The 24000-nt window shown below is 45.2% G+C and overlaps 1 protein-coding gene across 1 annotated transcript in view; it reads left to right on the top strand.

The window, feature by feature from the left end:
- The window catches only part of Ush2a (usherin), a 641642-nt gene that overhangs the window by 614715 nt on the left and 2927 nt on the right, over positions 1–24000 (top strand). Inside the window, exons 65-70 of the mRNA XM_035445085.1 lie at positions 853–1091; positions 2021–2229; positions 6908–7084; positions 9194–9277; positions 15822–16066; positions 22624–22845. Of these exons, the coding sequence (XP_035300976.1) occupies positions 853–1091; positions 2021–2229; positions 6908–7084; positions 9194–9277; positions 15822–16066; positions 22624–22845 (1176 nt within the window). The remainder of the gene's footprint in view (positions 1–852; positions 1092–2020; positions 2230–6907; positions 7085–9193; positions 9278–15821; positions 16067–22623; positions 22846–24000) is intronic.

Here is a 24000-nt window from a genome sequence, read left to right as displayed (position 1 = left end):
CTCCTAGTGAATGCTAAAGGGATATTAGCATATTTTCTACAGGGCTTCGTAGTCAATAAATATAGATGATGTAAATATAATCAGCCCTTGATTATCCATGCTTATAAAATGATAATATTAATAAACCCAAATAATTTCTATTTGGAGTACATTGTGTGCGTTTTAAAAAAATAGCAGGTAGCTCCTTAATTATGTTATTTGTGTCTATGTGGAAATTAATTTCTAGCTTCTAAGCGCTTCTGTTCTAAATGAGGTCAAAAGTTTGCTCCATATACATCAGAAGTTTTTAGTCCTACAAAGTCAAGTGGCTTTGCGGAAGTAGCACTCTGAGAAGAAGGAAAGCTAGCAAATATTAAAAATTTGCACCCACCTCTGACATAGTTCAGGGCATTTTAGATGCCTAAGTTCCATGCAAGTTATTACAGTAGAATGCAAATTTCAGTGGTAAAAAATATAATTCAAATGCAGATTATGATTTTATATTTCATTTTGTTACAAAGAAGTCCTTCTGAAAGCCTTTAGATTCAGCCCATATTTTGTATGTTTGGTTCCATTTTTGAGTACATTCCCAAGGTCAGGGAAGCGATATTCTACCTTGTCACCTCCTTTCTGATGCATCTAACTTTTATGGGACTCTTTTAATTGTAAACTGCCCTCCATCAGGATTGGCCATTCTAAGACTTAACACGGTGCTAAGTGCCTCATGGCTTCTCCCGGAGTGCCTAGTATGGGGTTCCCTTCAGAGCAGGGTCATGGCTTCTCCCAGAGTGCCCAGTGTGGGGTTCCCTTCAGAGAAGGAGACATACCATCTCTGACCTGTGGCACTCCCTCATCTGGCCCTCTCTCCTGCAGCTGTCTGAAGGCATGGCCACCCAGCAGACCCTTCATGACCTGAGACCCTTCACTACATATGCCATCGGGGTGGAGGCCTGCACCTGTTTCAACTGCTGCAGCAGAGGGCCAACAGCCAAGCTGACGACTCACCCCGCCCCACCGGCAGGGCTGTCTCCACCTCAGGTGCAGACACTGGGCTCAAGGATGGCCTCCTTCCAGTGGACACCCCCTCGGCTCCCCAATGGTGCCATTCACAGGTAAGTGGAACCGATGAATAAACCTAAAGGAGACACCGAGGCATGTGAGCAGCCAGCAGTCCCCAAAATTACAAAATAGATACATACAGGGAAAAACAAACAAACAAAACAAAACAAAACAAAACCATTCATTTGAGCAGTTATGTCCCTTGAGAAGTGCTTGGGCCATAAAAGCAGCCAAGAGAAAGGCAATCCTGAAGCAAGAGAGAGGCTGCATTGTGTCTGGAGTCACTAAAAGAAGACCCCACCCAGGGGTTCTCTGGAACCTTGCACTCTGCTGACCTCAGCTGGAGCAAAAGAGACCTCTGTCCTTAGCTGGGAATTGCCCTGCCCTAAGTTAAAACGTCGGGTCAGTGTCTCAAAGAACAGAGTGTTTTCATTCTAAGTAAATTGTGTTCTAAGTAAAAGAGAACAACTTATCCTGCTCCTCTCAAGAGATCTGAACTCTGATCTTTATCAGTGAAAACGACTCCTCGTGAGGCTGCAGAAACTGCTTCATTGGTAGAATGCTTGCCATGCAAGCATGGGAACCTGTGTTTGATACCCAGACCCCAACAGAAAGCCCGGTAAGATGACACACACTTAGGGGTCCCAGTGCTAATGTGGCAGAGATAGGTAGAGCCACTGGCTACTCTCTGAAGACCTGGGTTCTATTCCCAGCACTCACAATCATTTGTAACTCCAGTTTCAATGGTTCTTCCGCCCTCTTCTGGCCTCTGCAGGCACTGCATGCTTATGGTGGGACTCCACTCAATTTCTGTGTAGCATCACTTCTCATTCCCTGCTGAATCAAGGCAGGGTCTCCAGAAAATGGAATTTTTAGAGAGTTTGCGAAATGTCATCTTCCAAAAACTATAAGCAACCTTGAATGGTGACAGACAAACAGATCCCCTGCCTGTCTTCTTTCTCCACACCCCTGTCTGTTCCAGCTACAAACTGCAGCTGCGCCGGGCTTGTCCTCCCGATTCAGCCCCATCCTGCCCTCCCAGCCACACAGAGACGAAGTACCAGGGCCCTGGGCACAGAGCCAGCCTGGTGGGGCTGCAGCCTTACACTACCTACAGGGTGCAAGTGGTGGTCCACAATGAGGCAGGCAGCACCGCTTCTGGGTGGACCAGTTTCAGCACCAAGAAGGAAAGTGAGTACTCATGGGGGGATGGCTGGCACAGTGTGGAGGGGGGCGGGGGGGGGGGCCGGGGGATGGGCTACTGTATGACACCAGTGCAACTGTAAAGCCTGTGTTTGGTTGCATGGACTGCAACGTCATAGATAGAAGATGGCCAGAGAAAAACCCCATGGCATTTAAGAATGGAAAGGTGCAGGGCACGTGGGTAGACCAGGCTGGTTGGGAACTCACTATATAGACTAGACTTGCCTCAAGTTTACAGCAATTTTCTTGCCTCCATTTCCCAAATCCTGCGATTACAGGTGAGTGTCACCGAGCCTGGCTAAGCCTGTTCTCAAAGATGCTCCCCTCCCTCCCCCACCCACACTCCCCCCACACCCCCCCACTTCCCCTCTTCCTTTATCCACTCACTTCCGGGAAGCAGTGAGATATGGCATGAAAGAGCAATTCAGCACTGAGACAGACATGCAATGAACTGTTAATCAATTAATTAGATTTTTATAAAATAGCTTCCATTCTGATTTCATATATATATACAATACATAAGTATATATAAACTATATATATATATGTTTATACATATATATATATAGTTTAAAAAATGAAAATTAGGGCTGGTGAGATAGCTCAGTGACAGAAAGCCTGAGAACCTCAGGTGGCTCTCCAGAACCCACATGAAACAGCCTGGACATGAAGGCACACACTATTTGTTCCAGCACTGGGGAGGATCAGGGGTGGTTACTAGGTTTGCTGGCATCCAGTTATGCCTACTTGGTGAGCTCCAAGTCAGTGAGACTTTTTGTCTCAAAATACAGGGGAACAGAGCCTGAGACAGACTACCACAGTTAACCTCTACTTTCCCTGTACGCACACATATAGACCCAAACAAATGTACAACTCTTCACACATGCACACACACAAATGAAAATCATAAAAAGGTATCAGAAATAAAATAAATAGTTACCACAACCAGAAACATAAATCTGTGGGGGTGCAATCAGAAAGGAAAATACAGAGTTCCTGGTTCAAAACTTACTCAGAATTCCAATAAATCAAAAACACAGCATCAGGCTAAACCCAGGACTCCTCCATCCTAGGCCTGTGTACCCACAGTATCACATCAACAGGAAGCCAGTCCTACAAGTAATCCCACCACTAAGAGGCAACAGCTGCTAATAGTTAACTTAATCAACATCATTCTTCTGTACTTTAGTTTTTATTGTATCTGAATTCATAGTATAATTAAATTTACATACTTGGCTTTTTATACTTGACATTATTTGGTTTTTATTCCTTCTGTCATTTAAACTTTTGTCACTTAAAAACCTTCAGCAATTTCAGTGTCTGTGGACTGTCTTCTAGAATCCACAGGACATGCACATGAACTTAAGCTGTTGGACCTAGATCCCAAGTTGACTCTGATCTTGACCTAAGTGACCTTGACCTAAGTGACACAACAGATCCCATATGTAGTAAGTGGGGTGCTCGAAGGCATCACCACCATGCCTGGCTGTCCACCCCCCCCCCCAGCATTCCTGTTCCCAGGTCACTTGAGCTTCCTCCTCTCTGACTGTGCAAGTCTTGCTCTGCAAGCACCCACAGCCAGACCCAACCTCCTCTGCTAACTCTTTCCAGGGGGTGGGAGGAGTCACAAGTAAGCAGTTTGCCTGCATCTGACCTTGCCTGCCTTCAGCCTGAGCCTGAGGACCTTGCCCATGCCCCCCATCCTGTCCCATTCCCCCCCCCCGCCCACCCCACTTGGCTGTAAAGCCACTTCTCACCTGTTGCTAGTAAGCTCCATTCCCTCTCCTGGCACCACAAAGCTTCTCCAAAGTGCATTCTACACAAGCCATCTCCATTTCTCCCTCCCCCATACTCTTCTACTTCCCTGCTACTGGAGGGAAACCTATTCAGTTGTCTTTGACCTCTGTGTTCATGACTGTGGGACACATATCTCACCCCAGGTCACCTTCATTGACTAAGTCAGCAAAGGTCAATGCAATTCTACTTTTCATGATAACATCTCCTGTCCCCTCCTGCCCCTGAGGATATTCTTATTAGTTTTTTGTTTTGTTTTATCACAGTTGTAAACCTGGCTCCAAGCCTTCCCACTCATTCTCCTTCCTCCTCTTGCTCAAGTCCTTCCTCACCCCTCTTCAGCGGGGTTCACTCACTTCAAGACAACAACCCCCATAAAGGGGGGTCAGCAAAGGGTCATTTCCTACCCAAACCATTCTCTGACCCTCACCTGCTCCAGTCCTGGGCAAGGCGCTCAGATTCCCCCCAAATGTCATTGCTCATACTGTGGACAACATTTAGGTTCCTGCTGTCCATCTGATAATCAGAGCACACTGGGACAATACGCAGTGTCTGATGTCTAAATTTATAGTCTCCTTTAAGACTCACCCCTGAAGCAACTATGTTGAATTTTCCTGTTCACTGTCAGTACTGGCAGAAAGCCAAGGAGCATCCAGATGAGGGCTGGAGGTTAGGACCAACTCTCTTTGGTCATGAAGCTTATGTATTTTGCTTTTGTACTTAAAGAACAAAGTGGACAAAAATACCCACTCTCCCCAGCTTCCTACTTTGCTTCCTGTCATTCTTTCATGGAGAAGAAATAACTAAATACTAGACCAACAAGGAGTGAGGTCCTCTTGATTCCGCACTGAATCCACAGATATGAAAACATGCAAAAATTACTAAACTGTGGGTCTCTAAACACTAATGTGCTATATACAACTCATTATGTACACTGGAAGAAATTATGGAGCAGAGTTACAGTCTAGAATATAATTATAAATAGGGTGGGCAGTTTTGGAGGAATGAGAGCACATTCATGCTCACCCAGGGACTTGAGGAACACATTCAGCCTCTACCTGGGTTGCCCTTCAGTGGAGAGCAGAAGACCAACAGCCAGTCCTGCCACGAGAAAAATGTGCTTGCCCACTTCCATGGTGTCTGTGCTCCCACCACTGAGAATCCCGTTACAGTGTGGCAGCACTCAGTATACAAATGGGGGGGGTGACTGACCGTTACATAACCTATCACTCTGCTACAATAGGGCAAACAGCCGTAGGTGCATGAATAACAGTAAAATGCAATACATAAGAAAAATGATAAGAATCTTAGCATTTATTGCCCTGTAAATATAATCAAGTTCAGAGAGTTTAATTCCCAGCAGTGGCTAACTTGACTGACAAGCCCACATGGGGCACCAAAATGTTTTTCTGCCGGCACAGTGGCTATGCCTGAATCTACTGCTGTTTCAGTCACTAACTGCCCACTCCTCAGCAGCAGCCCAGCGGGACTTCTGTGTCCCACTGGATCTGCATCCTGCCACTGCCAGCCAGTGTAGTGTTTAACTAAAAAGCTATCATTCTATTTATCAACAAAGACTCGGGAGTCAGAGGCTGGGGTGAAAACCTGCTAGCTCAGAAAGGTTAAGGAGCAACTTCCCTCTTCACCAGCATCTCAGAAACACATTTCCATGACTACAAACCAAAAGCATTGTCACACTGGAAGTCCCTCCCTCCTACTTCCTGTGCGTCTCTCATTTCCCCGACTCCCTCTGACTCTCTATAATTACTTTCTGTCAACTAGTTGCTGGATCTGCCTCCTAACCCATGGTTGATTTTATTTAATTAACTCAAATGCAAACAGTGTGGTCATATATTCTGCAACACTGTGTCTTCAGGATCTAAACTATATGTTACAATATGTAATTATCCCTTACTTTGTTATAATATCTCTCATCAGTAATGTAGCCAATGTAGCCACACCATTTCTTCTTTCTTTCATGAGGATATACTTGAATTGTAATGCTTTATAAATATCTTGATTGTTTTGGAGAAAACAAGGTCTCCTGAAGGAGACCTCTTCCACCCTAAAAAGTGGTATGTTAATTACTCCATTTGTTCCTTCAACAATGTGTTTACATTGAAGATGAGCTGCTTTGGGTTTGTTTCAGTGAGCAACTTAAACACCAGAAGAGAACACACCTGTAAAATGCACACCAAGTTGCTTCTAGAACTGACATACAACTTAGGAGAGCCAAGCATGATTATATACTAATATACTCTGCTATGGATTGATTAGTCAGGGCGATGAATTATTATGCTTGGATTGCTGTTTGCAAGGCCTTTTAACTATCTCAGAAAACAAACTAACAGTTCAAGAAACAGCTTTAAAAATAAATGGGTGCCAAAAAGACATAATTCACCGTCTAAGCAGTTTGGTGCAAAAAAAAAAAAAAATTCATCTAGTCCTTGGGGCTTCATAGCAATAAATATTGATTTGATATGAAAAATAGCTATGTACTGTAGTTAATAGTGTTAAGGGCACTTTATCCGTTAAAGAGGGGAAAGTGAAGCAAAATCTGAGCCCCAGGTTATGTTGCTAAGCAAACCCATTGTGTGTTAATAGTTTTATTTATAAAACAGTGCTCTCCATTGATTTTTGGAGGCAGCATGAAGTTGCTGAGACTGCATTTCACACATGCTCCAATTGGCTGTCTTCTTGCCTCCCACACCAGCTTATTATTTTTAATGGGTTTCCAGCAACACCCAGGGTTGTTTCTGTTTGCTTGCTTGGTTGGCTGATTTCATATACTGCTGTTGACACTCTTCTAAAAGCACCCTGTATATCCATCCAGAAGTTCCCACTCCTAAGAGCTGTGCTTTCCTCACCACAGTGCCTCAGTACCAAGCCCCATTTTCAGTGGACAGCAATGAATCCATGTTGTGTGTGGACTGGAGTGGCACTTTCCTTCTGAATGGCCAGCTAACGGAGTACGTGGTCACCGAAGGAGGACAGCGGGTGTACAGTGGCCTGGAAACTGCCCTCTACATACCAAGGACAGTGGACAAAAGTTAGTACCTGACTCTCTGCTCTGTGTAAGGTGCTGTGGTCCCCAGCTTTAGATGTTAAGCCAGAAAAGTGACCCCGGGAGGCTTGTTATCAAAGTTCCTTGGTTTATGTGGGCCCTGGCTAGAGAAATCTTACAGCTCCGAATAAATATGTGTCTCCTTCCTGTTTCAGGGACAGTGTGGTCTCCAGGTGAGTTTAGTGGCTACAGGAAGGAAGGAGGCCAGTGGGCAGGCTCAGTTTACAGGAAAACAGCAATAAGCTAAAGCGGTGAACGTACTGAAGGCTTCAGGGTTTTCCTGGCTGTATCCCTACTTGCAAACAACACCATCATCGGTGTGCTGGTTGCTTTTCACCACTAGAGTCACCTGGGAAGAGTGAACCTTGCTGCCAAAGCTGCCTCCATCAGATTGGCCTGTGGCCGTGTCTGTGAGGCATTTTCTTGATTGCTTGGTTTCCTTGATGTAGGAACAAGTAGCATGTGGATAGTGCCATCCCTAGGCAAGGGGATGAAGGCTATGTCTGAAAGACTGCTCAGTAAGCCAGAGAGAACAAGCCAGCCTGCAATATTCTGCCACGGTTCTGCTTCAGTCCCTCTTCTTATACTGGAGTATAACCTAGGAGTACAGGCCAAATAAACCCTTCCCTCCCCAAGTTGCTTTGGGTCATAGTGTTTATCAAAGTAACAAAAAAGTTACTGGAACACCCAACGGCCATCTCCAGCCCTAAATCCCTGAGTGAGGGGCTCCCCAAACCTCACAAGATCAGTCCCCACAGAACCTCCCTTTTCCTCTAGGATTGTACCCCATAGCCCCTTCCAGTTGCATTTCTAATTTCTTTGTCTCCATCTTTGTTTGCAATTAAAACAAGAAAGGTTGCACAAGGTACTTCAGGTTCTCAAGTGACCTGTATGGTCACAGGGCCAGAGGACACAGAATCATTTGAAAATCATTGTATTTATTTAGCAAATCAATCCAGGAGCATTTGGGTCCTCTACAGGCCTGTGTAAGCTGAAGGTTGACTCCCATTTGCATTCACAGACACCAAGTTTCACCCTGAGTGAGCCACACACACTGTCGTAGCTCCTGGCCACCTGGGCCGTCTGGTACAGAGGGAAGATGGCCTGACAGTTGGTGGATCTGGGTTCTACCTGAGCAAGCCTCAGACCATCTGTGTGACCTTGAAAGAGGCACAGGGTCCTGGCAATTGAAACAGGAATTTGGATCATGTGATTCCCAAGTTTCCTTCTGAGCTCCCCTGTCATGGAAAAGATGTAGGACCCAAGGCATAGCATTTGTAGGCCTCAACTCCTCCGACATGGCGCCGTTCAGGTGGAAGCTGTGGTCTTCCCTCCACCCTCACGGCTACACAACAGCTCTCTTGCTCATTGACTTTTATAATTAGAAATCTGCACACTAGATGTTAGCTTTTCATCACTATAACAAACGCCCGAGACAGCCTTATAAAGAGAAGATATTTATTTTGGCTCCTAAATGGTTCTCATCTGTTACCTGCTGGCCCACAGCTTCAGGTTTGTGGTGTGAAAACACACAGCAGATCCTCTTCAATGTCCCCCTCCCTGGCAGCAGCATTGCTCTGGGAAGCACTCGCCACTGTGATGCAGTATGCCTGCGCAGAACCATTGGTATCTAACCTGTACTGTCCGAGGTCACTGCTGTTGCTGTGATAAAAACAAAAAAACTCACGACAAAAGGGAGATAAGGGGGAGAGGGCTTACGTAAGCTCACGTTTCCCAGTGCCAGTCTATCACTGAGGGGAGGTCAAGGCAGCAGGAACTTGAGATAGCCGGTCACATTTCAGCCACCGTCAAGAGCAGACAGAATGAATGTATCCACGGGTGGCACTTAGCAGCTTGCTCTACTCTTACTAGGTCCAGGACCCCAAACTAGGAAATGGAAATGGCCCCTCCCACCTCCTTCCCACCTCAGTTGACAGCTTCCCTACAAACCCGCATAGTGCTGATCCTCACACATACAGTTAGCACTCATACTCATACAGTTGTGGAGTGGTATTTTCATTGCTCTTTCACGATGATGCCCCTGGTAGCTGGTGTCAAACGGCCAAAGATTTACCAGTTCTTTCTTCTGTCCAGCTTTCTTCTTCCAGGTGACCTGCACAACAGATGTTGGAAGTGTTAAGACTCCATTGTTGCAGTATGATGCCACTGCTGGATTTGGTAAACATGTCTCTTGTCTTGTGTTTAGTGTAGCAGCCATTTATTTCCCCCCAGAGACAGGCAGATGTCTGCATACAGTCACAGCTAACACATTCCTGGTAGCCTTTTTGGAAGGAGCTGTAGTGTGTCATTAAAATTAAAAAAAAAAAATGAAGAAAGAAAGAAAACTTTACAGATCCTAATGGAATATCTATTAGACAAGGAATTAGTATTATTTTCTTTTTTTTTATTTGAATTACAAACAAGATTGAATTACATGACAATCCCAGTTCCCTTCTCCCTCCCTTCCTCCCCTATCACCCCCCAACTAAAACCCTACCCATCACATATCCTTTCTTCTAATCTACACCTGACTCAACCTTTCTGCTCCCTCATGACCTCTGCATTCTTCCTTTTCTTCCCTTCTCATTCTCGTAGCTCCCTCCCCCCTCTTCCTGTGCTCTCAATTTGTTCAGGGGATGGTGACCCTTTCCCCTTCTCCAGGGGACAAAGTTTGTCTCTTTTAGGGTCCTCCTTGTTTACTAGTTTCTCTGGCAGTGTGGATTGTAGGCTGGTAATCCCATACTCTGTCTAAAATCCACATATGAGTGAGTATATATCACATTTGTCTTTTTGTGATTGGGTTACCTTGCTCAGAATGGTTTCTTCGAGTTCCATCCACTTTCCTGCAAATTTCAAGATTCCATTTTTTTTTTTTTTTGTATTTTTTTTCCAATGAGTAGTACTCCATTGTGTAAATGTACCACATTTTCTCTATCCATTCTTTGGTTGAGGGGCATCTAGGCTGCTTCCAGTTTCTGGCTATTACAAATAGTGCTGCTATGAACATCGTTGAACAGATGTCCTTGTTGTATGAATGTGCTTCTTTTGTGTATGTGCCTAGGAGTGGAATTGCTGGGTCTTGTGGTAGACTGATTCCCATTTTCTTGGGGAGTTGCCATACTGATTTCCAAAGTGGCTGTACAAGTTGGCACTCCCACCAACAGTGGAGAAGTGTTCCCCTTTCTCCACATCCTCTCCAGCATAAACCGTCATTGGTGTTTTTGATTTTAGCCATTCTGACAGGAATAAGATGGTATCTCAGAGTTGTTTTGATTTGCATTTCCCTGATGGCTAAGGATGTTGAACACTTTCTTAATGTGTCTTTCAGCCATTTTAGATTCCTCTATTGAGAATTGTCTATTTAGTTCTGTACCCCCCTTTTTAATTGGATTGTTTGGTGTTTTGGAGACTAGCTTCTTGAGTTCTTTGTATATTTTGGAGATCAGCCCTCTGTCAGATGTGGGGTTGGTGAATATCTTTTCCCAGTCTGTGGGCTGCCATTTTGTCTTGCTGACTGTGTCCTTTGCCTTACAGAAGCTTCTCAGTTTCAGGAGGTCCCATTGGTCAATTGTTGATCTCAGTGTCTGTGCTACTGGTGTTATGTTCAGGAAGCAGTCTCCTGTACCAATTAATTCAAGGGTATTTCCCACTTTATCTTCTAATAAGTTCAGTGTGGCTGGGTTTATGTTGAGGTCTTTGATCCATTTTGACTTAAGTTTTGTGCAAGGCGAAAGGCTTGGGTCTATCTGTAGTCTTCTACATGCCAGCATCCGGTTATGCCAGCACCATTTGTTGAAGATGTTCTCTTTGTTCCAGCATATATATTTGGATTGATTGTCAAAAACCAGATGTTCATATGTGTGTGGGTTAATATCAGGGTTTTCAGCTCTATTCCATTAGTCTACCTGTCTATTTTTGTGCCAATACCAACCTGTTTTCAGGAATATAGCTCTGTAATAGAGCTTGAAGTCAGGGATGGTGATGCCTCCAGAAGTTCCTTTATTGTACAGGGTTGTTTTGGTTATCCTGGGTCTTTTGTTTCTCCATATAAAGTTGAGAATTGTTCTTTAAAGGTCAGTGAAGAATTGTGTTGGGGATTGCATTGAATCTGTAGATTGCTTTCGGCAAGATTGCCATTTTTACTATGTTGATCCTGCCTATCCAAGAGCATGGGAGATCTTTCCATTTTCTGGTATCTTCTTTAATTTCTTTCTTTAGAGACTCAAAATACTTACAGTACAGGTCTTTCACTTTTTTGGTTAGTGTTACCCCCAAGATATTTTATGTTGTTTGTGGCAATTGTAAAGGGTGATGTTTCTTTGATTTCTTTCTCCACCAATGTGTCATCCATATATAATAGGGCTACAGATTTTTTTTTTTTAGTTAATCTTGTATCCTGCCACTTTGATGAATGTGTTTATCAGCTGTAGGAGTTCCCTGGTAGAGTTTTTTGGGTCACTTATGTAAACTATCATATCATCTGCAAATAGTGAAAGTTTGACTTCTTCCTTTCCAGTTTGTATCCCCCTGATCTCCTTTTGTTGTCTTATTGCTCTAGCTAGAACTTCAAGGACAATATTGAAGAGGTATGGAGAGAGTGGACATCCTTAGACAAGGAATTAGTATTATTTTCAAAAGACAAGGCATTGTGTTGTCAGTGTGGCAAACATCAGAGAGAACTGATTAAACTTCTCTTCTGAACAAGTATTTTTTTTTTTGAAGAATTTTGTGGTTTCCTGTGCAGAAAGGTAGCAGAGCGAGAATCCAGGCAGGATGAGGAGATGGGAGAGAGTAGGTGCTCAATTCCCTTCCTTGTGGGCCAAATGATTAAAATGATACACAGGAGTCAGAGCCTAAGATGATTGATACACTGGAGTCAGAGCCTAACATGGTGAACTGGGGACATGTCTGTCTACATCCTTCACCAGTTATGATGACATAAGGGCTAAGGAGGTGGCCCAGTGAGGAAGGCACTTAGCACACATCCACGAGGACCTGAGTTTGAATCTCCAGAGCCCACTTACAGCCAGGTAGGGTAGTACAGTTTGTAATGTCAGTGCTTCCAAGACAAAATGAGAAGTGGGGACAGAAGAGACCCTAGAAACTCCCAGGCCAGCTAGCAAACAGGAGACCCTATCTCCAGTGAGATAGAGCGCAAGGAGTGATGCCCAAAGCTGTCCTCTGACCTCTGCATGTGCCCCCCCTCTCTCTTTGTCTGTCTGTCTCTCCCTCCTTCCCTCCCTCCCTCCCTCCCTCTGACTCTCTCTCTCCTATTTCCATTCTGCACATATTTGGCTATACCATATCTCTCAGACTTAACATGATCTCTCCAATATAGCTAATCTCATTTTACTCAGAGCTTTGAGATAGAAAAGACTTGGTTTGATATCTTCAACAAATCCAGTTTCCCAGTTGGAAAGTGGAGGACACGGATTTTTTCAGGAATGTTCTGCACACTTAGGAGGCTGCTTACTCACCCACAAATGCGGTCTTTCTACCAACTCCTGGCCCCAGCCATTTTCTTCAACCTTGTTTCTCCGGCTTACATACATGTTCATAAGAATCAGCTGTGTGTCTGTTAACTATACAGAACCTCAGGTGGCTGACATATACAGGAGGGAGGAGAATGGGGATTGTGTTTTTTTATTTTATTTATTTTTGTTTCACGTGCATTGGTGTTTTGCCTGCATGAATCTCTGTGTGAGGGTTCCCCTGGAACTGGAATAACAGACTACTGTGAGCTGTCATATGGGTGCTGGGGACTGAACCTGGGTCCTCTGGAAGGACAGCCAGTGCTTTTAACCACTGAGCTGGTTGTGTCTTTTCAGTATATCCTGTCCAGGGATTGTGAAACTGGGGCCCAGCACCACCTGCTGACCATGCCATACTCCACACCAACCACCAGGGAGAGACTCATTTGACACCAGCTATAGGACTGCTAGAACATAGAAAGGACTGCTAGAAACATACAAAGAACCATAGCTATAGAACAAAGCTATGGTTCTTTGTAACCAGCTACCAACCAGGAGAATTCATCCTGAGTATGACTCTGGCACTTGATGAGCAAGGCAGGGACCCTTAAAGTCACAGTGCAGTCTGAAAGGAAAAGGGAAGGCCAGGCATGATCCCTTTTTCAGCCTTTATCACAGGGCAGTAACTTCCAGTCAGCTCCTAAGCACAAATGTAACTTCCTGCTGCAGACACTGTGCTGAGGGAGGCCCTCTTGTCTGGAGGCGAGCTCTTGGCAGAGCAGAGGGAAGACACTGTGGACTGTCCTGGTTCAGGGATGTGCTACCCTGCTGATACCTCTAGTCAGTTTTAATTTTTATGATTTAATTTCTAAAGAGTTCCTGTTCCATTGCCTGAAGGCAGCCTCCAAGCAGAGGAAGAAGCAGAAACTGTCTCCTACTGCTGTGAGCTTTCCCTCTGAGGTTCCCCTCGGGCACCCTGCCCTTCATCCCTGGTGTACTCCTGAGCAAAGAGCACACATAGCCAATCGGATCAGTCTCTGGGGTCCTAGCCCTGTCACACACACACACACACACACACACACACACACACACACACACACACACACACACACACACACACACCTTCTTGTACACAGCCAGGGTTCAGTTTCCAAACACCACATGCTGGTTGTCACTGTGAAGGGGCTTCTAACCTGCTGGAGCTTTGTCTTCAACTTTGTGTTTTAGAAGTGAGAAGGAGAGGCCGGGGACATCAGTGACTTTTCAAACTATGTCACAGATCACGAGAAGAGTTGGGTTCACAAAGGTGTGCCCTCCTTTCGGGGTTCAAACTTAGTTTGAGTCACCTTCTGTGACTCCCCTAGTGTGCACATCAGGCCCTGGTATGTCGTCCCTGCCCTCTGGTCCTGATCTGCTGAAAACAGGGAGGTGTCCCTGAGCAGCGAGTTCAGTGCCACCATCTTATCCTCTGCTGCTGGCTTTCAGAAGGTGGGGCTTTGGCTGTCAGATCCCTGCCAGCTCAGCTGGTGGCTGCATCACAGTTGTGAGCCTCTAAGCTGTTCTCGGTGAAATGATGGGCAGCCAGCTCAGCTAAGACCCTCGCCCGCCCGCTCAGTTAGCCAGCCTGCTGGCACAATTCCATAGGGACCCCACAGCCCTCTTTCCCTTATGTCCCCTTCCTGTCCCCTATGCAGAAGATGAGGTAATCCTAGCACTGCTTGCTTTTCAGACTTCCTTTACCGCACCAGAAGACTCGAGAAAAACAGCGTGAAGGAGAAGTCTGTTTAGGCTCACCATTTCAGAGGGTTCCATCCATGGTCACGTCGCCCCATTGTCTCTAGTCTGAGGCCGAGCACCATAGTGAGACACATGTGACAGAGCATGGATGTTCCCCTCACACCTCATGACAACCACGAAGCAGAGACAAATGGGTCTGGGCCAAGGACACCTCCATGCCCGAAGCCACCTGCTTCTTCCCAGAGGGTCTCCCTCACCTCTCAACAGCCCGTTAAGCCACCAACCCACCAATAGATCTGCCCACTGGTGAGGCAAGAGCCTTGATGGCCTAGTCACCTGTCATTGACCCTTCTCTGAACACTGCTGTCCGAGGGAGCAAGCATTCCACACAGATGTAAACTGGAACCCTCACTGAAAGTGAACTGTGACTGGCGGAGAAGACGACACCAACTTTAGCACATAAACAAATGCAGTGAACTGTCTTCCTGACACTTCCCTCCATAGGACCCCCCTGCCCCCCGCCCAGTGTATCTGAGATGATTTGTAGAGCTTTGGGTGATTAACAGAGGCCAGGCAACCAGCCAGAGGCAAACTGTCAGAATGCGCTGTGACGTTCACAGCTGAAAAGATCTGATGGCTCAAAACCCACTTTACTGACCACCAGTCATCTGTCTAAGATGATGGTGACCTGCAGCGCTGTGACTGCTGGCCTCACCCCTGTAAGGTGATGGTGACCTGCAGCACTGTGACTGCTGGCCTCACCCCTGTAAGGGGATAATGAGCTGCAATGCTGTCACTGATGCCTCACCCCTGTAAGGGGATGGTGACCTGCAGCTCTCTGAGATGCTGGACTCACCCCTGTAAGGCGATGGTGACCTGCAGCACTGTGACTGCTGTCCACACCCCTGTAAGGTGGTGGTGACCTGCAGCTCTATGAGATGCTGGCCTCACCCCTGTAAGGAGATGGTGACCTGCTGCACTGTGACTGCTGGCCTCACCCCACCCCTGTAAGGTGATGGTGACGACCTGCAGCACTGTGACTGCTGGCCTCACCCCTGTAAGGTGATGGTGACGACCTGCAGCACTGTGACTGCTGTCCACACCCCTGTAAGGTGATGGTGCCTTGCAGCACTGTGACTGCTGGCCTCACCCCTGTAAAGCGATGGTGACCTGCTGCACTGTGACTGCTGGCCTCACCCCTGTAAGGTGATGGTGACGACCTGCAGCACTGTGACTGCTGTCCACACCCCTGTAAGGTGATGGTGCCTTGCAGCACTGTGACTGCTGGCCTCACTCCTGTAAGGCGATGGTGACCTGCAGCACTGTGCCTGCTGGCCTCACCCCTGTAAGGTGACCTGCAGTGCTACCCTTGCTCACTCCAATGCAACACCCTAGCTTGCATGCAGTTAGAAACAAGCACACGAGACTTTGCCTCTCTATGAAACAACAGCACTGTGCGCCACAGGATGCCGAGATTACCTACTGAAAGAATCTTTCTTTCCCATGTTTTTCAGGCCTGGTGCTGACAACTCCGGGAGAAAAGAAGGGAACAGGGACCAAAGGCACGGAGTTCTACAGGGAGATGTGGTTCCTTGTGGTAATGGCAGTTCTGGGCCTGATCTTGCTGGCCATTTTTCTGTCCTTGATTCTACAAAGAAAAATCCACAGGCAGCCATGGATCAGGGAGCGACCTCCCTTAGTGCCTCCTCAGAAGAGAACGACCCCGCTGAGTGTCTACCCACCGGGGGAAACCCATGCGGTATGTATGGAAAGGAAACCTCCTGGTGCAACCTGCTTTACATGCTCATGAACTCACTACCATTTTAACACGTTTTGGTGAAGTATTTATGCATAAAATCATACCTGCAGACATAGATAAATTAATCTCATCCTTTCCAATTTAGATGTCCTTTAAACCTTTCTTTTGCCTAAGTGCTCCTGCAAAGACTTCCTTTGAGCACTGCTAACAGTGGTAAGCATGGGTATTGCTGGCTTCTTTCAAAAGAAAGAAAACCCCCTACCCAGTATCGTCTGTGATAGCTTTTATTATAAATGTTCTTTATTCCATGGAGGTATGATTTTATGTGTAATGATTTAGTAATTTTATCATGAATTGTATCAAATGCCTTTTCTGTAAAGTGATGAGCCCTGTGGTTTCTGTCCTTCCTTCTGTTGATGCAGTCTGTCACGTTTCTGGATTTGTACATGTTGAACCATCCTTGCATGCCTGGGACCAGTTCTAACTGATAACAGTATATGTTCTTTTTTGATGTGAAAAGGGAAATGCTGTTTCAGTAGGCAATCTAGAGGAGTTAAAAATCAGTATCTTACCATGCATGATAGCCTTTGCTGGAATATTGGTTCAGGTCTTACTAGTATATAAGCATCAAGTTGAATTTTGATCACTAATATGTAATTAGAGTGCTTGCTTCTGTGTCCATCGGGGGTATGCGTGTACAACTACTTCTGTGTACAGTAGCACCATATACTCTATTGTGTCGGTTTCCATTTGTCTGGCTTGGGTATCAGGGTAATGTTAGCCTCATTAGTTTGGAAGAGTCCTGGTCATTTTGGATTTTTGGAATAGTTTTAAAAGTATGAGAAGTATGCTTTCAGCAAAGCATCAGATCCTAGACATTTTAGAGAAAAGATTTTAGCTATATGTTTATGTGTTTGTGTGTATGTCTGTGCATATGAGTGCAGGTGCCTGCAGAGGCCAGAAAGCTGTCAGATTCCCCTGGTGCTGGGAACAAAACTGGGGTCCTCTTTAAGAGCCATGAACACTCCTCACAGACGAGTTATCTTTCCAGCCCCGAGTTGAGAGAATCTTATTGTTTCAACATCATTTGCTGATTATGGGTCTGTTTAGATTTTCTGTTCACTTTGATTCACTTTGGAGCATATTGGAGATGTTCAAACACCTACTCATTTCTTCTAGTTTTTCTAGCTTTTTATGAGTTTGAATTTCTGTGGACGCCTTGGTCATTAGGAGCATGTTATTCGATTTACATATATGTATTTGCTCCCTTTCCACTGCCCCTGTTGTTCTTAGATTGTAGTTTTAATTTGTCATAGTCTGAATAGAACTGTGATTTGTTGAGTCTCGATTTGTTAACTGCTCCATCCTCAATATCCCTATGAGAGGGATCTGTGTGCTGGATGAAATGTTCAGGAGCTGTCAGGAATGTTTGCTTTGGCGTATAGCTCTCTGATGGCTTTGTGTTTGTATGATGTACCAGTGAGGAAACTTGGATGTTAAAATGCCCAGCTCCTATTGACTTATCTTTCACATTAGACCTAAATTTGCTTTTCATCAGGAAGCTTCATGTTGTGAAGAAACACCATGATCAAGGCAACTTATAGGGGAAAAAAAGGATTTAATTGGGGCCTTGCTTAACAGTTTCATGGTTATCATGGCAGGGAGGCATGGCACTGGAACAGTAGGGAGATAACAACCATGCTATGGGGGAGGGGTAGTACAATTGGAATGGCTAGTCTTTTTGAAACCTCAAAATCCACCCCTAAATGACTACCTCCTCCGACCAAGGCCACACCTCCTAATCCTTCCCAAATAGTTCTATCAACTGGGGACCATTCTCATTCCGACTAGGACATTTACATATCATTATAATTCTTATATCTTCTTGAGCAGATCATTTTAACTGATTCTCTTTGAAAAAGACTTTAATACCAATTTTATATGAAATTAATGCAGCTATTCCTGCTCTATTTTTGTTTTCCAGTACCACAGATGGAACCTTAGACCTTGCACATACCAGGAAAACACTAGGCCACTGAAGCTACAACTATCCTCCCCAACCCCATTTTTTGGTTTTAAGAGATTTCCCTTACTGCCCAGGCTGACCTTGATTTTGTGATTCTCCTGTGTTAGCCTCCTAATTAGCAGGGGTTACAGATTGAACTATGAATCCCAGATAATTTTTGTGACATATCTTTCCCCAAACTTTTTAGTATACTTGGTGTATTTTTATAGTGAAGCAATAAAATGAGTTTCTTGTAGGCAGCATATAGTTGGGTCTTGGGATTTTTGTGGCTTCTCTCTTTTTTTTTTGTAACCAGGGATGCCAAAATGGCTTGTAACTCAATCTTCCTGCCTCTGCCTCCCATGTACTTACATTATAGGTGTGTACCACTATATCTGGCTTTCAATTAAGTCTTAATGCTGCCAATCTATATTTCTTGATTGATGAATTTAGTTCATTTATAGGCAAGGATGTTATTGATAAACTAACTTCCTATCATTTTGATAACTATTTTGCTTTCCCTGTATTTGTCAGCATCTAGTTTTAAATCTTTGGGGGTAATTTTCCAATTAGTCTTATGCAGTCTTGTTTTCATAACAGCAGTTACCAGCTGTTATAATACTGCACGAGGGGGACCTTGTGGATTCCATGGCAGGTGAGGGACAAACACGCCAGGCAGGCAGAACTTAAGTGGGAAGTTTTATTGGGGAAAGGAAAGGGAGTGGAGAAGGGCGGGAGAAAAGGAGGAACAGGAAAAGTTCTGTCTGCCCCTTCAGAGAAACAGTAGGAAAGAGAGAAGAATTGGAGTTTTCCTCTTAAAGGGCCCTCTGTACCTGCATGCAGACTATATAGTCACGTAGCATCCATAGAACCCTGGGATGGCCAGGGTACTGCCTGCATGCGTTCTGCCAGGTGAAGGTGGCAGGCCAGTGTGATGTTTGAATCCTAACACCATCCCTTCATTTCTAGTTAGGAAATCCCTGTGTTCCCAAGTGTTGGCCAAGAATTCCCTAAGTTCCTTCTTATCTGGGAAAAACTTTACTTAGTATTATTTTTAAGCATGTTTTCTAGTCTGTATTGTAAATATGTAATATCATTCTCATCTTGCTATAAGTTTTCAGTGAAAATTCTGCTGCAGATGAGAGTAGCCCCTTAATGTTTTGAGAATTCTTGGTCACACACAACATTTAATAAACCATACCATGGTTAAGGTCTATTCTGGAGGAATAGCTTCACAAATCTGATATCCATAACTCTGGGGATTTTTTAAAAAATCTATTATTGTGTTTATGTCTTGATACAATGTATATTGATCATATCCATTCATTATCTCCCTCTAATTCCCACCCCTCCAAATCATCTTCCAAACTTCATGCTTTTTTCCTTTTTAATTTGTTGCTAATACCAACACCCCAATACAACTAATGCTGCCTACATGGGTATGTGAGTACCTCCACTAGGGCATGGACCTGCCAGTGGCCACACCCCTCTCTCAGCAGCCATCAGCTGCCAATACCTCCTCTGATAACCAGTGACATGCGCTGTAACTTTGCCTGGCAACAGCTGTGTCTTACCCAGAAGTCAGTATCGCCCAGAGCTCCTCCCCACCCATCAGCACTTGGGAAATTTTCAGCCATTATTTTATGAAATATTTCAGTACCTTTCCCCCTTTCTGTGATTCTCAAATGCAAATATTAGGTCACTAGAAGCCTTCTAAGTTTCTCATTCTTGGTCCATTTTCATCTTAATGTCCTAGTGTCAGTAACCTGTCTCCAAGTTCTGAGTTCTTTCTTTAGCTTGTCCTATGCTGTTGTGGAGAGTTCCCTTCACTACTCATTTTGTTCATGGAAGATTCCTGATTGGCTCTTTTACTGATTTCTACTTCTCAGGGAATTCCTCACACGCCTTCTACATTGACTCATCATGTTGTACTTAAGTCTCACTTATCTTCTCTAGGATCATCTTTACTGTTTCATGTGGATCTCTGAGTTCAAGGCTAGCCTGGTCTACACAGCAAGTTCCAGGACAGACTCCAAAGATACTCAGAGAAACCCTGTCTCAAAAAAAAAAAAAGAAAAAAAGAATTGGTCATCTAGGTCATACATCCTCTCATGATTATGTCCTTAGACTTGTACCTACTACATTTTTCTTCCATTTTTTTTTATAGGAAAGGGTTTTTTTTTTTTTTTGTTTGTTTTTTTCGTGTGATATTGGATGACAGTTTGAAACATTTGGTTATAAAGGAGCTTAAAAGCATAGTCTCTAACAGTCTAGACTGCAGTTGTTCATGGTGGTACTTACTTGGTTTGAGGTAGACATAGAAGGGTATGTGTCTTTAGGCCCCCACGGAGTGAGTTCCAACAACAGGATTGGTGAGTGGTTACCAATCTAGGTGGTGTGGGTACAGGGAGGACAGAATTCCCCAGGGCAAGCACAGGTAATGCCAAGGATTGTGACACAGCTGTGGTAACTCTTGAGCCACAGGATGTAGGCTGGGGCCTTTTGCGGGTGCCACAGATGTTTGAAGATGGTGGTGGCATCTACAGGCCACGCAATTATGAACTTGCCTAGGTCCTGTAGGCAATGACAGTGGCAGAAGACCGGCAACAAGGACACGTGGCAGCGGCAAGCATGGCCCCAAGTCCACAGGCTGTGATGTCATCTAGTACATAGCATTTTCATTTAGACGTGTGCCCTGCCACACCCACTCCCAAGGACACATGAAAAACTTTCACTTGGTTTCACAAATCAGTACAGGTGGTTCTGACACTTGTGGAATTTGTCTCTAATAGTCTTAGAGTCCATTCAGGATTTGATGTACACAGACTCTTTTCCGGATTCCTATGGCATCCTTTTCTATCCATAAATACAGAACTCTTAAAACTCCTGGTGTGCGTGGGGGGGGGGAGAGATGTCTATAGATCTCTCACCAAGTACAGGTGCTGACAGATGACAGCCACCACTTACTATGTTCCTGAAGCCATAAGGCCTAGCAGCTACAGGCACAGGTGAAGCTGGCATGTCCCCGCTATTCCAAAGTTGCTAAGACAGGAACCCTACTAGATTACACACAGTGGAAGATTGGTGTTGTGTTCCTAGAGCTGCCTGCTGGGCCTTCCTGGAACTTTATGAGCTCTAGCTGTGTAGGCACGGATGAGACCAAGAATTTTCAGCAGGGGGTACAGTCCAGCTGTGGTATAGAAAGACCCCCGCCCCATTCCTGAGCTCACAGCCACAGCAGCTACCAGTATCTTGTGAGAGCGATCTTCTGCCCAGGTGGGTGGAGGTACATACTGGTCCAAGGCTATGGGGGATGGCTATTATTTGGATGCCAAGATGTCATCAAGAAGGGGCGGTTATGGTTGCTTGAGTTCCGGGGGTGGTTCAGAGTGAGCGCCTTCCTTGGTTCATAGGAATCACATCTCTTTTTAAATTTGTGCTGATACTGAACCCAAGGCCCTGTATGAACTAGCAGAGTGTTCTGTCACCACCCCAAACCAGATTTTTCACTTGTAAGTACAGTGGATGATTCACTCGGGTTGTCTGTTTGCTGTTACGGTCCACATGACTGGTACTTGTTTACATGATGCCAGCAACATTGGCTCCATCCTGGCCAGGACCTGGGTGACAATGTCACACATTGCTTCTCTCTAGGTCACCTTCTTCTGGTTGTTCTAGCTCTTTGAGGTTTCCATCAATTCATCCTCTGTCCTCCAAACGGTTTCCCACTAGTGGCTCAAACTCTTCTCTGTGGTAGAGCTGTGTGAAGGGTGCTTCTTGGCCATCTTGGCTCCGAACCCCTGAAGCAGCGTTAAGCAAAGACTGATGCACCTATTTGTTTGTGTTTTTCTTCTTAGTTTGACTCTGTGGCCGATATATCTGATGTGTCCAGCAATGTCACCCTAAAAAGTTACACCATGCACTTTGAGGTACCTGTGTGTGCTGCATGGATACCATCTGTTATTTTGCATGCTGTGTTAATTGTCCAGTGAGAAGCAGAAATATTCCACTAACGGGACCGTTAAATCAGAAACTGGATTTTTCAGTCAGCTAGAATTACCCTTAAGAGCACAGCTTAGATTATAATTATGGAGATTTTTGCCTTGCTGGTGATAATGACAGAGCTGATGATTTGAGGACGCTAGATTCCTACAAGAAGGTAAATATGAGGAGAAGAAGGGAGGGATCACTTCCTAGGCCAGCCCAGAACTCTGAAAATGAAATTTGTATTGCTCCTAGTGGCAACCATGAACAGTACGCTTCACTTTTGATAAGGGGAAGAGAAGTTCAAGAGGTAAGCTCCACACCAGTGTGTAGTTAGAGAGCACCTTAAGCCAGCTGCCCCCCACCCCCACCCAGCACTGCCACCAACACCAGCATCAGCACATTTCTCATGGAAACAAGGGCACAGGATTACAGGTAATCACAGCTCCAGAGCTCAAGTCCTGTTGTAGGAGGCTCTAGAATGTCATTGCTTTCAGGCACAAGGTATGAATTCCAGTTGCTAACCATGCTGTTACCCGTCTATCTCCAACAGCAGCTTTCTTTGCAGGGATTAGCCGATACCAGAATCCCTCAGTCTGGGACACCCTTGAGTATCCGAAGCAGCCGGAGTGTGTCTGTACTGCGGATCCCAAGTCAAAGCCAACTCAGCCAGACCTACTCCCAGGGCTCTCTCCACCGCAGTGTCAGCCAGCTCATGGACATTCCAGACAAGAAGGGCTTGACAGATGACTCACTCTGGGAAACTATTTTGGGCCACAGCAATGGACTGGTGAGTTGATGGCCTCCTGAGCACTCTGTGTAGGAAGTACCCCACCCCCCCATTATGTTGACAACAGACAGCTGTCTGGTTAGGTAGGAACTGCTTGTTGATGCTCCATGTTACAACACTCATAAGGCATAAATGCAACACTTGGTTTACTTTAAAAAAAAACCCATAAAGTCATGATAAATACTGTTATTCATTCATCCACTGAGACAAGGTTATATGTAACTCAGGATGACCTTGAGCAAGTTTCTCCTTTCTCAGCTTCCTAAATGCTGGAATTACAGCCATGTGCTTCCGTGTTCTCCCGGTAAAAACAAACAAGCACGCAGCACTGAGGTGGAAACCAGGGCTCTTTGTGCATGCTAGGCATGCACTCTACCAACTGAGATGAACCTCCAGCCCTCAGTCACCATTTATGAGCTCCGTCTTCCATAGACTTGGTCTACTAGTATCACTGATTGGCTTTGAGAGACCACCTGTCATCTCCTGTCAGCTTCAACCGCCCTAGTGGCTGAGAGGACGAACACTGTGGGATGTTTACCGACCAACGATCCTGCTTTGTCATCCTGGACATGTACTGGAGTGCCCTTCCACTCAGCTAGGAGGAGAAGAAACGGGGGGGGGGGGGTAGGGCAGAGAGCTTAGCTCTTCCTTCATGTCCACGGCCTCCAACCAACTGCTTTCCAAGTTTTCTGTACTTTCCTTCACTGCAAAATTGGCGACTTCCCATGAGTTCCTTCCTGACTAATGGCAAAATGACAAAGGGATTAATTGCTCAGCTCTAGATCCCCTTTCCTGCCATCCCCCTAGTCCTTTGTGCTGATTCTGAAAGATTCAGTAGATACTGAAGTTAAATGATGTCTTCCTGGGGCTGGGGTCGAAGCTCATGTGACAGGGTGCCCGACCAGCCTGATGCCCTGGGTCCAATCCCTCGGAACACAGTGGTGCACAGTGTAATTCCAGCACCAGGAGGATCAAAAGTTCAAAGCCATCTTTAACAACATGTCAAGTTTGAGGCCACTTGGGACACATGAGACCTTGCCTCACTCACAAAACAAAAATCCTTCTCAAAAAATGCTGTTAGATCTAGAATGGAAACTTTGTAATTGAATGAGTTGTACCAAGATCAAACTTTTAAATGGCAGGGATAATTAAATT

This window comes from Cricetulus griseus, chromosome 5 (assembly GCF_003668045.3).
Source record: "Cricetulus griseus strain 17A/GY chromosome 5, alternate assembly CriGri-PICRH-1.0, whole genome shotgun sequence".
In the NCBI taxonomy this organism is placed as follows: domain Eukaryota; kingdom Metazoa; phylum Chordata; class Mammalia; order Rodentia; family Cricetidae; genus Cricetulus; species Cricetulus griseus.
Note: the sequence above shows the minus strand (reverse complement) of the source record. Positions and strands in the feature narration are given on the sequence as shown.